Source organism: Gopherus flavomarginatus, chromosome 2 (assembly GCF_025201925.1).
Source record: "Gopherus flavomarginatus isolate rGopFla2 chromosome 2, rGopFla2.mat.asm, whole genome shotgun sequence".
NCBI lineage: Eukaryota > Metazoa > Chordata > Testudines > Testudinidae > Gopherus > Gopherus flavomarginatus.
The window spans coordinates 85125711-85139671 of record NC_066618.1 but is presented as its reverse complement, the minus strand read 5'-3'; the positions used below and the strand labels follow the sequence as shown (position 1 = coordinate 85139671).

Sequence of the window (13961 nt, the reverse complement as noted above, 5' to 3'; positions counted from 1 at the left end):
CCTCTTCCTCCCGTATCCAACAATCCATGGGGGTCTTAAGGTCTTGACCCTTTCCTATTCTCCAATCACATGATCTCTCTGGACCATCTCAGCTGCTCCTAGATGACGACACTCAAATTATCTGTCCACTCATGACATCTCTCTCTGATATCTCATCCTGGATACCCTTCACAATTCTCCCTATTCTCGGTTACTTTTGATACCACGACAATGTTCCCTGTCACTCAGACTGGCCAACCTGGGATTCATCACCACCTGACTCTCTCTTGCCCCAACATCTAGGTTGGGTCAGTTCTTCTGTGATAACATTTGAGATCTATTCTCTTCCTTACACCCAAAAAGCCAAAACTCTTGCCCAAGGTCTCATCACCTGGGTCTTGGCTATCCTAGATTCCTCTCCTCTCCACCCTTCCAAACAGCCCAGTCATCCACCTCAAGTCCAGACAAAATGCAGTTGCTAAGATCTCTTCCTTGCCCACCACTCTGGCCACATCATGTCCATATGAATTACTTCTACTTTCTAAACCGTTTCACTGCATTAAGTGCAGGCTTCTTGTCCTCACCACCAAGGCCCTTCACAACTCTACCTCTCCTTCCTATTTATCCGCTCTAGACTCTTTCAGCATTGTCCACAACCTGCTGCTGCTTCTGCTCCTCCAATGCCTCCAGCCTTATCATTAGTTGGTCATGTATGAGCTGTATCAGCTGGGAAGAAGAACTTACTCGGACATATGTGAATAACTGGGAATAATTTAAGAACACTTTATTATAATGCCCCAAAAGCCACAATCCCACAATTGTGGAAGGAGGCTGTGCTGGTTAAAAACCTGGTTTAGAGGGGATGTGAAGGCAGCTGTAAAAACAAACAAACAAAAAAACCAATAAAATATATATAACACAAATGGAAGAAAGGGGAAGTTGATAGTAATGAATATAAAAAGCTTAAAGCTGATGTGCCAATTTTTAAAAAGGATAAACAGGACGTTCCAGGTAACTACAGGCCCGTCAGCCTGTCATTGAACCCAGGCAAGATAATAGAAAGGCTGATAAGGGACTCAGTTAATAACAAACTAAAGGAGGATAATGTAATTAATCCAATCAGTATGGTTCTATGGAAGACAGAATCTTTTTTTGATGTGGTTTAAAGGGAGCTTACAACCATGGTTCACCCAGAGCGTTCCAACAGCTTGGCTCCATGGAGGCTTCAATATTGAGGTCTCAAATACAGCAAACTAATGATGTGTTATATTATTCATTCTTAAACAGACAAAAGGTTTGGGGAACAATTAGGGCTTGGGAGGCGGCACAAAAGTGTGAGATGGTAGCCATTTTGTAGAGTGCCCTCTAAGGCAGGGTATGCACTGGAAGAGTTTTCCTCTACTACATTGAGAGTCGTTTTTTTGTTTTTTTTCAAATGAGATTATAAATTTGATTGATAAAGGTAACAGTGTTGATGTAATATATTTATACTTCTGTAAGGCATTTGACTTGGTGCCACATTACATTCTGAATAAAATATTAGAATGATATAAAATTAACATTGCACACACTAAATGGATTAAAAACTGGCTAATAGGTCTCAATATGTAACTGTGATCAGAGAATTGCCATTGAGGGGGTTTGTTTCCTGGAGATATTAGTTCTTCGCTCTATACTATTTAATATTTTTAATATTTTTATCAATGGCCTGGAAGAAAAAGAAATCACTGATAAAATTTGCAAATGATAAAAATTGGGGGAGTGGTAAATAATGAAGAGGACAGGTCACTGATTCAGAGTAATCTGGATTACTTGGTAAACTGGGCCCAAGCAAACAATATATATTTTAATATGCCTAATGTAAATATATACATCCAGGACCAAAGAATGTGGGCCATATTTATAGGATGCCGGACTCTATCCTGGGGTGCAGTGACTCTGAAAAAGGTTTGGAGACTGGTGAATCATCAGCTGAACATGAGCTCCCAGTGTGATGCTGTGACCAAAAGAATTAATGCAATCCTTGGAAGCATAAATAGGAGAATCTTGAGTCTGAGTAGGGAGGTTATTTTACCTCTGTATTTGAAACTGGTGAAACTGCTGCTGGAATACTGTGTCCAGTTCTGGGACCCACAATTCAGGAAGGATGTTGAGAGATTGGAGAGAGTTCAGATAAGAGCCGTGAGAATGATTAAAGGATTTAAAAATTTGCCTTCTAGTGATAGACTCAAAAAGCTGAATCTATTTTGTTTAAACAAGGAAAGAGTTAAAGACTGATCAAGTTACCCTTTTAGTACCTACAAGGGGAATATTTAATAATGAGCTCTTCAATATAGCAAAGTGAGATTAACAGCATGATCCAAGTTGAAGCTAGACAAATTCAGACTGGAAATAAGGCATACATTTTAAAAGCAAGGGTAATTAAGCACTGGAACAATTTACCAAGGGTTGTGGTGGATTCTCCATCATGGACCATTTTAAAATCAGGATTGGATGATTTCCTAAAAGATCTGCTCTAGGAATTAGTTTGGGAAAGTTCTGTGGCCTGTGTTGTACAGGAGGTCAGACTACATGACAACGGTGGTCCCCTTCTGGCCTTGCAACTTATTAATCTTCTCACAGAACTCCATACCTCCTTATACACTGACCCTTAGGCATGGATTGCTCTCTGTGAAGTGACCTAAACCTGCTAACCTCCACATTTCTGTAAAAAACCTATTCCCGCTTCAATACCTATAAGAAATTAATCAAAAACAATGGCCTGAGTGGCAGATGGGGTTAGAAGGTATTTATTTCACCTACGTATATCTTTGAAAAGATTTAAAATTACAAATGTATATACATTTGATTGTATTCCTCCCCCAACTACGTCAATTCTCTTCTTAGATTGTCAGCTCTTTGGGGCTGTGACTGCAGACAAGTGCTTTTCTGTGCCTGAGTATTTAAGGATGGAACCTGAGACTCCTTAATGGGGCCTGGGTTTTCAGCATATGAGTGTTCAATTTTTGAAAGTCAGGTCCCTTTACAGGGTCTCAACCTGGGCACCACAACATCACTGCCTCCAAAATGACTAGTCATTTTTTAAAATCTTGGCTTGAGTCATGATATGGATTTGTTCCAACATTTATCATAGTGGCCCTGCTACATGCCATGATCCTGACTCAGGCCTCTGGATGCAATTGTTACATTAATAATATATACTGCAGTAATAATAGGCTCTAACTGGCACTCCCAAACAGATAATCTTTATCTGCAGCTAAATGACATGGAAAAGGTTTTGAAATTGTCTCCTATGTTTGAAAATAAGCTTGCTTCAGTCTGCCAGACCACTGAATAGCATAAGGTGAGGGGCTCACAAATCAGCAAAAAGAGGGACCAGCTTTTAGAAGTTCATTTTCTATTAATAAAAGCTGGAACTGTCACTGTAAGCCATGTTCATTACACAAAATTCCACTGTAGTCAGCCCACAGAAAAGTACCAAAATATTCTCAACCCTTCCCCATTTCCTGAACAATGAACGTATGTTGTCCCACAAATAACAGTATACAAACAACGTGCTGAAGATTATCACCGTACTGTGTCTACATCTCGCTGTGGGTTTTTAAGGATGTTTGTAACTAATTGCTCCCAGTACATAAAACAAGACATATCCAACATATAAAACTGGCGCCAAGTTTTAGTCCTAATTAAGTATACCAGAAACTGGTATGAGGGCAAGTCAACACAACATCTAAAAATTGCTGTATAAACCACATCCATCACTACACCAAAATTACCTACACTGACAAGCAGAATGCTTCTCTTTGATTTTCTCAATCAGATGGGCAATAGAGCTCTATCAGACACCTCTCTCTATCACTCACTGTCCTAACATGATGAAGGAAATTTTGAACACATAGCAAACACTCTATGAACGGTTCTCACGGACATAGGCTGTTATCTGTCAGATTTCCCTTTCTGCCAGCTTACTAGCAAGAAATAATTGGATGTTTCTCCTTCTTGGTATAGAATTTTGTGCTCGTGTCCTCATCTGCCTCCTCTCTAACAAACTACACAGGTACTTATGTGTTCTTTTAAAGCTTCCTCTTTTACCCATGTTTTCTTACACAAACAACCTTTTGTCCACAAGTTTAAGGATTAGCGTAGCATTTTCTTGCAACCTCAGATAGCAAATGGGGAGGGTTGCTTATTCAAATAGTGGGTAAAGAGAGGTGGTACTGCATCATAAGAGGCATATACTTGAAACAAAAAAAAAAAAATCACATGCAACACACAACAAATTGAAGTCTCATGCAACAGGAGCATTACCATGTTTCCCCTGTAAATATTTCAAGAGAAACTTTTTTTTTTAAAACTCCTTTTAAACAAACCAGAGTTTGACAAGATGGTCTTGCTTTACCCCCCCACCCTTGTGGCCATCACGGTTAATATTCTTCTGTCCACAAAATACTCTCTTCATACTCAATCTATTATTCTCCTTAATCTCTGTTGTTCTCCCCTGCAGTCTCTGGACAGGAGCATGACAGGACAGTGTTCTTTGGAGTGTCAGCATTCATCTATAAAGCTGCTGCTTCAGAGGGAGTGTTGTAGCATGTAAGATTATACCAATTATACGTTTTGTTCAGTGTATCAAGTACAGTACAGGAGGCAGTGTTCAAATACTTAACTGGCTGGAGGGATCACTTGAGTGACAAAGACACTCCCTGTCTTCCTCCTGTCTCCAGTCCTGGGGCAAAATATGCTGTCTCCATAGCCGCCAGGAAACCAAGACTGAAAATCCAATGACAGCACTAACACAATCATCAGCACTCCCTCTCCAAACTACCAGCATACCTTCTTGATTGTCTTGCATTGCAATTCATGTTCCGTCACAAATAACTTTTTAAAATCTTAAGATCTTGAGATATGAACACATTACATTTTAATTTACATACTAAGGATTTCATAATTAAATCTGAAGTTTGCATTTGTTCTAAAATTGACCCACCGTAAGTAACCATAAAACAAACACACAACTCCATCCCCCTACCAACTCCCCCCAACACCTGCCATAGGGAAGGGGGAGGAAAGCACAAACATTTAACCTACAAGAAGTTGACAAATTATTTGAAAAGAAGAATTTCCAAAGTCAATTTTTCTTACTAAAAGCTAATTACTACTTGAGCTAGACAGACTACATTTGTTGAATATATTTACTTTTTTTTTAAACCCAAAAAATTAAGACTCATCTTATTCAGATTTAATTTATAGTACAGTTTCTCCACAACCTTACTCACAGGAACCAAACAACAACCACAATCTGTTTCTAGATGTGATTTAAAACCTGGAAAAAATCTCTAAACTCACTTTAAATGAACTTTTATATGCCCTATTTTATTAGCATAAAAAGTTTTAGACTGAACATAAAAAGTACCTTCTTCCAAGATATCAAAGTTTTCGTTGTGAAACCTCTGTGTGTTCCCGTGTTCATTTTCACAGTCACATTCAAAGCTTTCCTCTTCATGTATGGATTCGTTTACGGACATTGCTAAAATCATCCCAAGGCAGAAACTGTCCTACACCTTAGTACCCAGGGAGATGGCAAGCCATCTCCTTTGAGGCTACATTTGAGAAATGACCCATGTAATGTCCCCATGGAAGAGGTACCATCTTCATCAGTTAACATACTTCAACTAAAACTACTAGCTGATTATTTGTGTATGTCTTCATTAGCACAATACCTTTGAAAAAAATACAAAAGAAGAGCCGGGGTGGAGGGAACCATCTAATAATTACTAAAACTATTATATTGTTCATCATACCAGATCCAGAAGTTGTTACATTTATTTAATAGCTCTATTTGAACATTTCATATAAACAAGAGTTAGTGTGCTGAAATCTCTCTTTAAGAATCAGTTAATTTGACAAATTTCTATCCCTCTATTCAAAGTGAATGGTAGCTTCCTAAAAGTGTCATAGCAACAAGGAAGTACAAACCGATTCTTACACTGCTACACCTGTTTGAGGGTGGGGACTTTACTAAGTTAAGTCACCTTTGTAAATTATTGCCTAATGCTACTAGTAACAGGTTTCACAGGGCTGTTGAATGTATAGATCTTGGAAACATGCTGCTACTGTATATTATATACAATGTTTGTTTTGCCATAAATCTGACTGAAATAGGGTAAAAACAAGGTAAAGAATTCAGCTTTTCATTGATCTCAGAATAAAAAACTTTCAAAAAGCAAAAAACAAAAACAAAACCCAAGCTGACTGCCATACTACCCTTTAACCAAGCTTTTAAACTTACATGACATATTAATCCTACAGTGTCATATTTTCTACTGTCACCTTTCTCACTGTGTATTCTACAATCTGTCTGGGAAACTGAAATATTGCAATATGAGAAATGCATGTGTTGCATCACAGCATATTTTCAAGAATGGGGTCAACCCAAGGAATGAACTAAAGTCATACAGCGGCAAAGAGTTCTGTGGAATCTTATAAACTAACAAACGCATTGGAGCATACGCTTTCGTGGGTGAATACCCACAATGAAGTGGGTATTCACCCACATGCTCCAATACGTTTGTTAGTCTATAGGATGCCACAGAACTCTTTGCTGCTTTTACAGATCCAGACTAACACGGCTCCCCCTCTGATATTTAAAGTCATATAAGTTCTCAATTCCGATAACAAACAAGAGTCTGCAGGAGTGAACAGGTCTGAATCATGTGTTCACAAAAACTTTTTATTAAGCACAGATTCTGTATACAGGTTAACTTTCTTCTCTAGTCTTTCACAAATAGTTTTAATGCTCTCTTAACTGATTCATGAACATGGGTACCAACCGCTGGGCAGACCGTTACAAACGAGGGCACAAACCCTAAAGTGGTTGTCTGTTCTATAATTAGATTTCACCAACCAACTTCTCAAGGACTGTAACAACCTTAACAAGGAGTCACAGACAGTCCTCTGGGGCACTGTGATCTCTCTTGTCACCTAGGCAAGCTCGCCTTTGTGATAAATGGTCCCTTACACCAAAAATCACAATATTCAGGTCACTCCCAGTCCCAAAGGGCCAGTCACTTATCCCAGGTCTATTGTACCTCAGATCTCACACCAAAGCCAATGCTCATAGTCAACTGTGTAATAAACTAAGAAAAGATTTATTAGCTAGGAAAAAGAAATAATAGTAATTTACAAGGTTAAAGCAGGTAAACATACACATGCAAAGGAGTTACAGTCTAAGGTTTCAAAAGATAACAGAAGCTGCTGTAATATGCAAGCTCTATTTGTCCTTTAGGTCTAATTCAAGCTAAGCAGCTTGGGGATCCCTTGCTTAAGCTTAGAAATATTGACCTCTACAAATTCCAAGCCACACAGTGATACAATTCCTTCTGGTCAGAGATTTTCATTCCCTTCCCCCAGAGTTCAGATTGTGATGGGACGAGCGTTTTTGTATGTCCCCTCTTCCTTGGAGTGGAGTGGGAGTAATCAACAAATTCTTTTGTTCACTGATATTCCATAATGGTTCATCTGGTGTCTATAGGTAAGGTTAAGATTTTGTCACAGTTATTTTTAGTAAAAGTCATAGACAGGTCATGGGCAATTATCAGAATTTCATGGAAGCATGTGATCTGTCCCTGACTTTAACAAAAAATAACTGACAAAATGGGGCTGATTCCCAGCTCTGCTGTTGGAGGGGAGGAAGGGGTCCAGCACTTGCTGCAGCTGGGAGCTCCAGGGTCCCCCTGGCATGAGCCTCAGCTAGGAGCTGTGGGGTCCCCCAGATGCCTGCAGTGGTTCAGAGCTGTGGGACCCCGTCTCGAAGCTCCAAGGTCCCCCCAGCCACCTGCAGCAGCTCAGAGCTGCAGGGTCCTCCCACACAGTGCGCAGTGCCTTGGAGCTGCGGGGTCCCTTCCACGCCATGCACAGCGCCTCGGAGCTGCGGGGTCCCTTCCACGCCATGCACAGCGCCTCGGAGCTGCGGGGTCCCTTCCACGCCATGCACAGCGCCTCGGAGCTACGGGGTCCCCCCCCAACATCTGAGCTCCAGGGCCCCTGTCGGCTGACAGCTCCAGCCCAGTTGCCCTGGGGCTGAAATGGAAAACGTCACAGAGGTCACTGGAGTCATGGATTCCGTGATCTGTGTAACGTAATCTTAGCCTTATCTATAGGCCTTCTTTTGTTGGACAGATGACGGCACCTCTTGCAGAAAATCAGGATTTCACACTTGGTAATGCTTCTCTCGACTGTAGATGTTTCCAGTTACAAAGCAAACATTTAAATATTACCTTATAACATGGGGCACAGACACGGTAAGTGAGATTAATGCGTGCAGCCACTCACACGCACTTCAAAGTCCAAACACTAAACACATTCTTATAAACTTAACATCTATTTTAACAATGCTAACACACAGGTGGCCAGACTAGTTTCCAGCTATGCAGTTGTCAGTGTTCAGTAAGGCCTGAGGTCCTGGCATGAGCTGGCAACTGGTCTGCCAGCATCACAAAGCATGCAGTCTGTATACAGGGTAACTTTTCTAATCTTTCATACCTGGTATTTAGTGCTTTCTTAACTGTCTCCCTTATTGCCTAATAGCAGGAAGATATGCAATGCTGACTGCAGAAAATATCACTCACATTCCCCACCCCAGTAGGGAGGTGGCTCCTTAGCATAATCAATGGAGGTGAAAACAGGATATGCATCAGCATCTTCGTTCTCCACCAGGGTATAACAGACAGTACAGTAATTGAAGGAATAAGAAAGGCACAAATTAATGATCATCTGTCCAGATCCTTTTATTGAACGCAGAAAGAAGACTGAGTGGGGCCAGAAAATTTTACAAGAGATGTACTTGAAGGGAATAACACCAAAGAGGGTGAGGAATTGCTTAGGGTGTTAAAAGGATATATTTAATATAAATGAGATGAAAATGAGCTAAGAAAAATTGAGGTATCAGTATTAGAAAAAAATTTACATACGAATATAGGAACTGCCATACTGGGTCAGACCAATGGTCCTTCTAGCTCAGTGTCCTGTCTTTGGACAATGGCCAATTCCAGGTGCTTGAGAGGAAATGAACATAACAGGGAAATTTCAAGAGATTCATACCTTGTCATCCATTCCCAGCTTTTGGCAGTTGGAGGCCTAGGGACTTCAGGAGCATGAGGTTCTGTCCATGACCAACTTGGCTAATTGCCATTGATGAACCTATCTAATTCTTTTTTGGAAATCACTTAAACTTTTGGCCTTCTCATCATTCTATGGCAATGAGTTCCACTGGTTGATTGTGTATTATGTGAAGAAGTACTTCCTTTTGTTGTTTGTTTTATACCTGCTGCCTATTAATTTCAGCAGGTGACGCCTAGTTTTTGTATTATGTGACAGAAAAAATAACACTTCCTATGATAGGTAGTCCATCCCACACAGGACTGACAGACGTTTAGATGGACAAGTAGGCCAATTATCTCCATAAGCTGACCTGGAGGAGAAGCCAGGGAGCTAACTGAAAGCAGGATCAGCTGGGCAGGAACAGACCAGGCCTATAAAACCAGTTAGCTGGCAACAGAAGGGGGCTGTTGGGAAAGAGGCAGTCACTCCCTGGGAAGAGGGAGGAGGTTTTGGAGCTGGTACTCCTAGAGTAGGGTGGAAACAAGGAATAACAGGAAGCAGTCCAGGGAAGGAGCAGTGAGGGCTGGTAGGAGAAAGCCAAGAACTCCTGAGCTGAGGGTCCCTGGACTGGAACCTGAAGTAGAGTGTGGGCCACAGTTCCCCTACCAGCCACTGAGGGAGTGGCACTGAGACAGTGGAAAAGAAGACTGACCAGAACTGCTAGGGAGATAGGTCTTTGCTACCGTGAGGGAGAGTGGAGGGAGAACACTGACTGACCCGGCCGAAGGGCAGTCACAAAGAGGACACTGTGTTTCCTGGGGCTTAGAGAGGGGCTGCAAATGAGAGGGAGAGGCAGAGTGAAGGTGTGCAAACCACAGACAGGGGCATTGACCTCAAGTGTTAATCCCCAGAGTGACCAGGAGGAGGTGCCAGCACAGCAGTGAGTAGAGCACCCTGTGACACTTCCCTATTCCCTTTCTCTCTACCACTCATGATTTTATAGACCTCAAATCATAGCTCCTCTTAGTCATCTCTTTTCTAAACCGAATAGTTCGTCTTTTTAAATCTTTCCTCATATAGAAGCTGTTCCATACCCCTAATGATTTTTGTTGCCCTTCTCTGTATCTTATCCAATTCTAATATATCTTTTTTTTAGATGGAGCAACCAGAACTGCACACACTATTCCAGGTGTAGGTGTACCATGGATTTATACAGTGGCATGATATATACTGTCCTATTGTTTATCCCTTTCCTAACATTGTTAGCTTTTCTGTCTGCCGCTGCACGTAGAGCAGATGTTTTCAGAGAACTATTCACAATGACTCCAACGTCCTGAGTGATAACAGCTAATTTAGACCACAACATTTTGTAGATATAGTTGGGATTATTTTTTTGCAATGCACATTACTTTTCATTTATCCACACTGAATTTCATCTGCCTTTTTGTTGCCCAGTCACCCAGCTATATGAGATACCTTTGTAAATCTTCAGTCAGCTTTGGCCTTAACTACCTCAATTAATTTTGTATTATCTGCAAATGTTGCCACCTCAGCTCCTTTTCCAGACCGTTTATGACTATGTTGAACAGCACAGGTCCCGGTACAGATCCTTAGGGGACCTCACTATTTACCTCTCTCCATTCTGAAAAATGGATCATTTATTCCTACCCTGTGTTTTCCATTTTTTTAACCAGTTACTAATCTACAAGATGACCTTCATTCTTATCCCATGACTGCCTAGTTTGCTTAAGTGCCTTTGGTGAGGGACTTTGTCAAAGACTTTTTGAAAGTCCAAGCACATTACATCAACTGGATCAACCTTGTCCACATACTTGTTGACATCCTCAAAGAGTTTTAAGAGATTGAGGAGGCATGATTTCCCTTTAAAAAAAGCCACGTTGACCATTCCAACATATTGTGTTTATCTGTGTGTCCAATAATTCTGTCCTTTACTATAGTTTCAACCAATTTCTCTGGTACTGAAGTTAGGCATAGCAGTCTGTAATTGCCAGGATCACCCCAGAAGCCTTCTTTAAAAATCAGCATTACATTAGCTACCCTCTAGTTCAGAGGCTAGTTTAAGCAATAGGTTACATGCCCCAGTTGTTAGTTCTGGAATTTCATATTTGAGTTCCATCAGAACTCTTGGATGAATAGCAGCTGATCCTGAAGACTTTGTACTCCAATTAATCAATTTATTGCAAAACTGCCTCTATTGACACCTCAATTGGACTCAGACTTGCCACCCAAAGAGAACTAATAACTCCTAGTCATGTATGTGACTGCAGAACATTCATAAATATTTTTATTCCTGAATCTGTTGATAATTATTTTATAATGATAGCATAATATTTTGCCAAGCAGAATGGAGGGGCATAGAATGCACTGGTTATGCAATGTCCTGTATTGCAGGGTTTTAATATCTTTTTTCAAAGTTTATTTAAAAGTTTACATGATTAAAGATGGAAAAAATATTGCAAGTTTTTGGGTGGAAGGAGGACTCTCCTATTGCCATTTACCAAGACCTGATTCTACAAAACTTACTGTTCTACAGAGCAGTACAGGGATAGCAAGTGTTCAAAAATTACAAGTCAGATTCCCAGAAAATCAAGATTGGCCCCAAAACGATGAGATGATTTTTAAATAAGAAGTTTTGGGTTTATTTTATTTGCCTTCTGATTTCTGAACCTTTAGGGTATACTTTCCTCATGTTTCAAGCTTCTCTCAACAAACATGAAGACTAGATTTTTTTTTTTTCTAAGTGAAAGCTGGGATTCTTAAATATTTTGCTTCTGTCAGCTGGTGCTTTAAGAAAAACCATCAAATATCATGAGACTCGCAATAAAATTCATGAAAGTTGGTAAGACTGATGTAGTGTTTATTACTGTCAGTATCTCCTTTCATTTCAAGGGGACTACTCACAGAGCAAGAACTGTGCTTGTTAGTGTTTTCAGGATAGAGCCAGAAGTCAAGCATTCCAAGCCTGTGTGTAATATCCTTCTCAGTTAATCTAGTTTGTAGCTGACAAATCATTTACTATAGCCTTTGTTCACTGAAACAGGTGCACGTTGCAGAGTGTCTACAGCGGGGCCCCATTCTGCAACCCCTCCATATCCATTATTCCCACAGATTTCAGTTACCATTTCATGCATAGTAAGTTTACAAGCTGGACACTCAGTTCTGATTCTTTAGCAGAGGTTTAGAATATTTGCAGGAGCTCTTTTATGAGAAGGGTTGCACCCACCTATTTGAAATACTTGCTGGCATTACCACACCAGAATATATCAAGTTGACAGTGTTAATTTACCAGACAGATTTTAATTTTTATCTCTAGATAGAGAACGTTAAAAAAAAAAAAGCCGTCAAATCATTAATACTCTTCCAAAAATGGGAATGCCAAAGTGATCTTGGGTAAAGTTGTAGGGGGGAAAACCCATCAACCTACCTTAACATTTGTCTCATATTTGAGCTTCTACCACCACACCTGCAACCTTGTTGCAAGCAGGGAAAAAAAACACTAAACCTGCTCAACTTAGTGTGCGTGTCATTGTGAAAACAAACTGGTGGATTTGCATAGGTGCTGGCATGTTTACTTTCAGTCACATATTAAGTCTGATAAAACAAGGGATCCTGAGAACAAGAAAAAATTTTAATGACTACTAAACCACCACAACATTGTGGCCTCTTTTGATAGTATCATTAAAACGGTGCTGTTCTGCTTCAGTCATTATTAACAGGCATGGGGTATTTGCACTGTAAAAAAAAGAGACGTGTTTAGAAGATGGGACTGAAAGATGTCGAGAGATGGGACTGAAAGATGATGTCGAGAGCGCAAAGGCTTGCTGACCTAAGATGCAATGATAGGATCTACAAAAGGTAGGTGCCCCAGATCCTTAAGTGGCGCCCTCAAGGATTGAACTCATGACTCTGGGTTTAGCAGGCTAATGCTCAAACCAGTGTCTGAACACATACTTACCAGGCAAGCCTGAAGGAGAGGGTTTCAAATACAATCAGTGACCACAGTATTGAAAACATTACAGAACAACTACAGGTCAACACACAAGTACACAGAGCAGATTTATTATGATCAGGTTTGTTCAATGCAGTACAATGAACAAGCTAACAGAGAGGGAGAAGCCCCGCTGGAAGGCTCAAGAGAGTCACAATATATCAAGCCTGCTGGTCACAAAGGCACGTATTTCTCCTGTAAAGCTGTATCTCTGAACAAACTGTGCCACTAAAGAGAAACAAATCAGCAACTACAAACTATGCCTGAAAGGGTTTGATCAAAAGTGTTGGCAACATCCTCACCATGACTCACTGTTCACAAAAAAATCGTAATGTATTAATGACCTAGCAACCTCTTTATCAGCAGCATCTAGTTTTGTGTACACACTCCACCACAATGAACTCTAATGATAACCATGCTATTTTAAGAGCAAAGGATTTCTCCACACACATTAGTTTTACACTATCAGCTGCAGGTGCAATAATATCCCATGGGTTTTAAGCCTGCTTGCTTAAAGATGGTGTTTTTCCTGATGTTCACTCACTCACTGGAGGATTTACATAGACATCTAGAGTCTAGCAATGAAGACATTGGGCAGTTTAGATCTCTATACATTTCACATACCTTTTCCAAAGCCACACACAGATTTGTCTACCCACTATTGTTATTACTTCCATTATTTTTATGATCATAGCTCCTAGGAGCCCCAATTAGGGAACCCTTCAGCTAGGGGCTGTACAAACACAGAAGATAAAAACAGTCCCTGCCTCAAAGAATTTATAATCTAAGTGTAAGACAAAAGGCAACAGCTGGATACAGACAGATGACAGAATATAAGGGGAAAAAATGAGAAGATTATGGTCAACATGATAAG

The 13961-nt window shown here is 40.4% G+C and overlaps 1 protein-coding gene across 12 annotated transcripts in view; it reads right to left on the bottom strand.

Moving 5' to 3' along the window:
- TRAK1 (trafficking kinesin protein 1) overlaps nt 1-13961 on the bottom strand; it is a 126014-nt gene that overhangs the window by 57316 nt on the left and 54737 nt on the right. For 2 of the 12 annotated variants that reach the window (XM_050937916.1, XM_050937919.1), the window contains exon 1: nt 5393-5609. The exons of 7 other annotated variants lie outside the window; for them this stretch is intronic. In XM_050937916.1, the coding sequence (XP_050793873.1) occupies nt 5393-5516 (124 nt within the window). In that variant the 5' untranslated portion in view covers nt 5517-5609. Of the gene's footprint in view, nt 1-5392; nt 5610-13961 lie in introns of those variants that run through there. 3 more of the 12 variants (XM_050937918.1, XM_050937921.1, XM_050937922.1) reach the window with 2 other exon arrangements.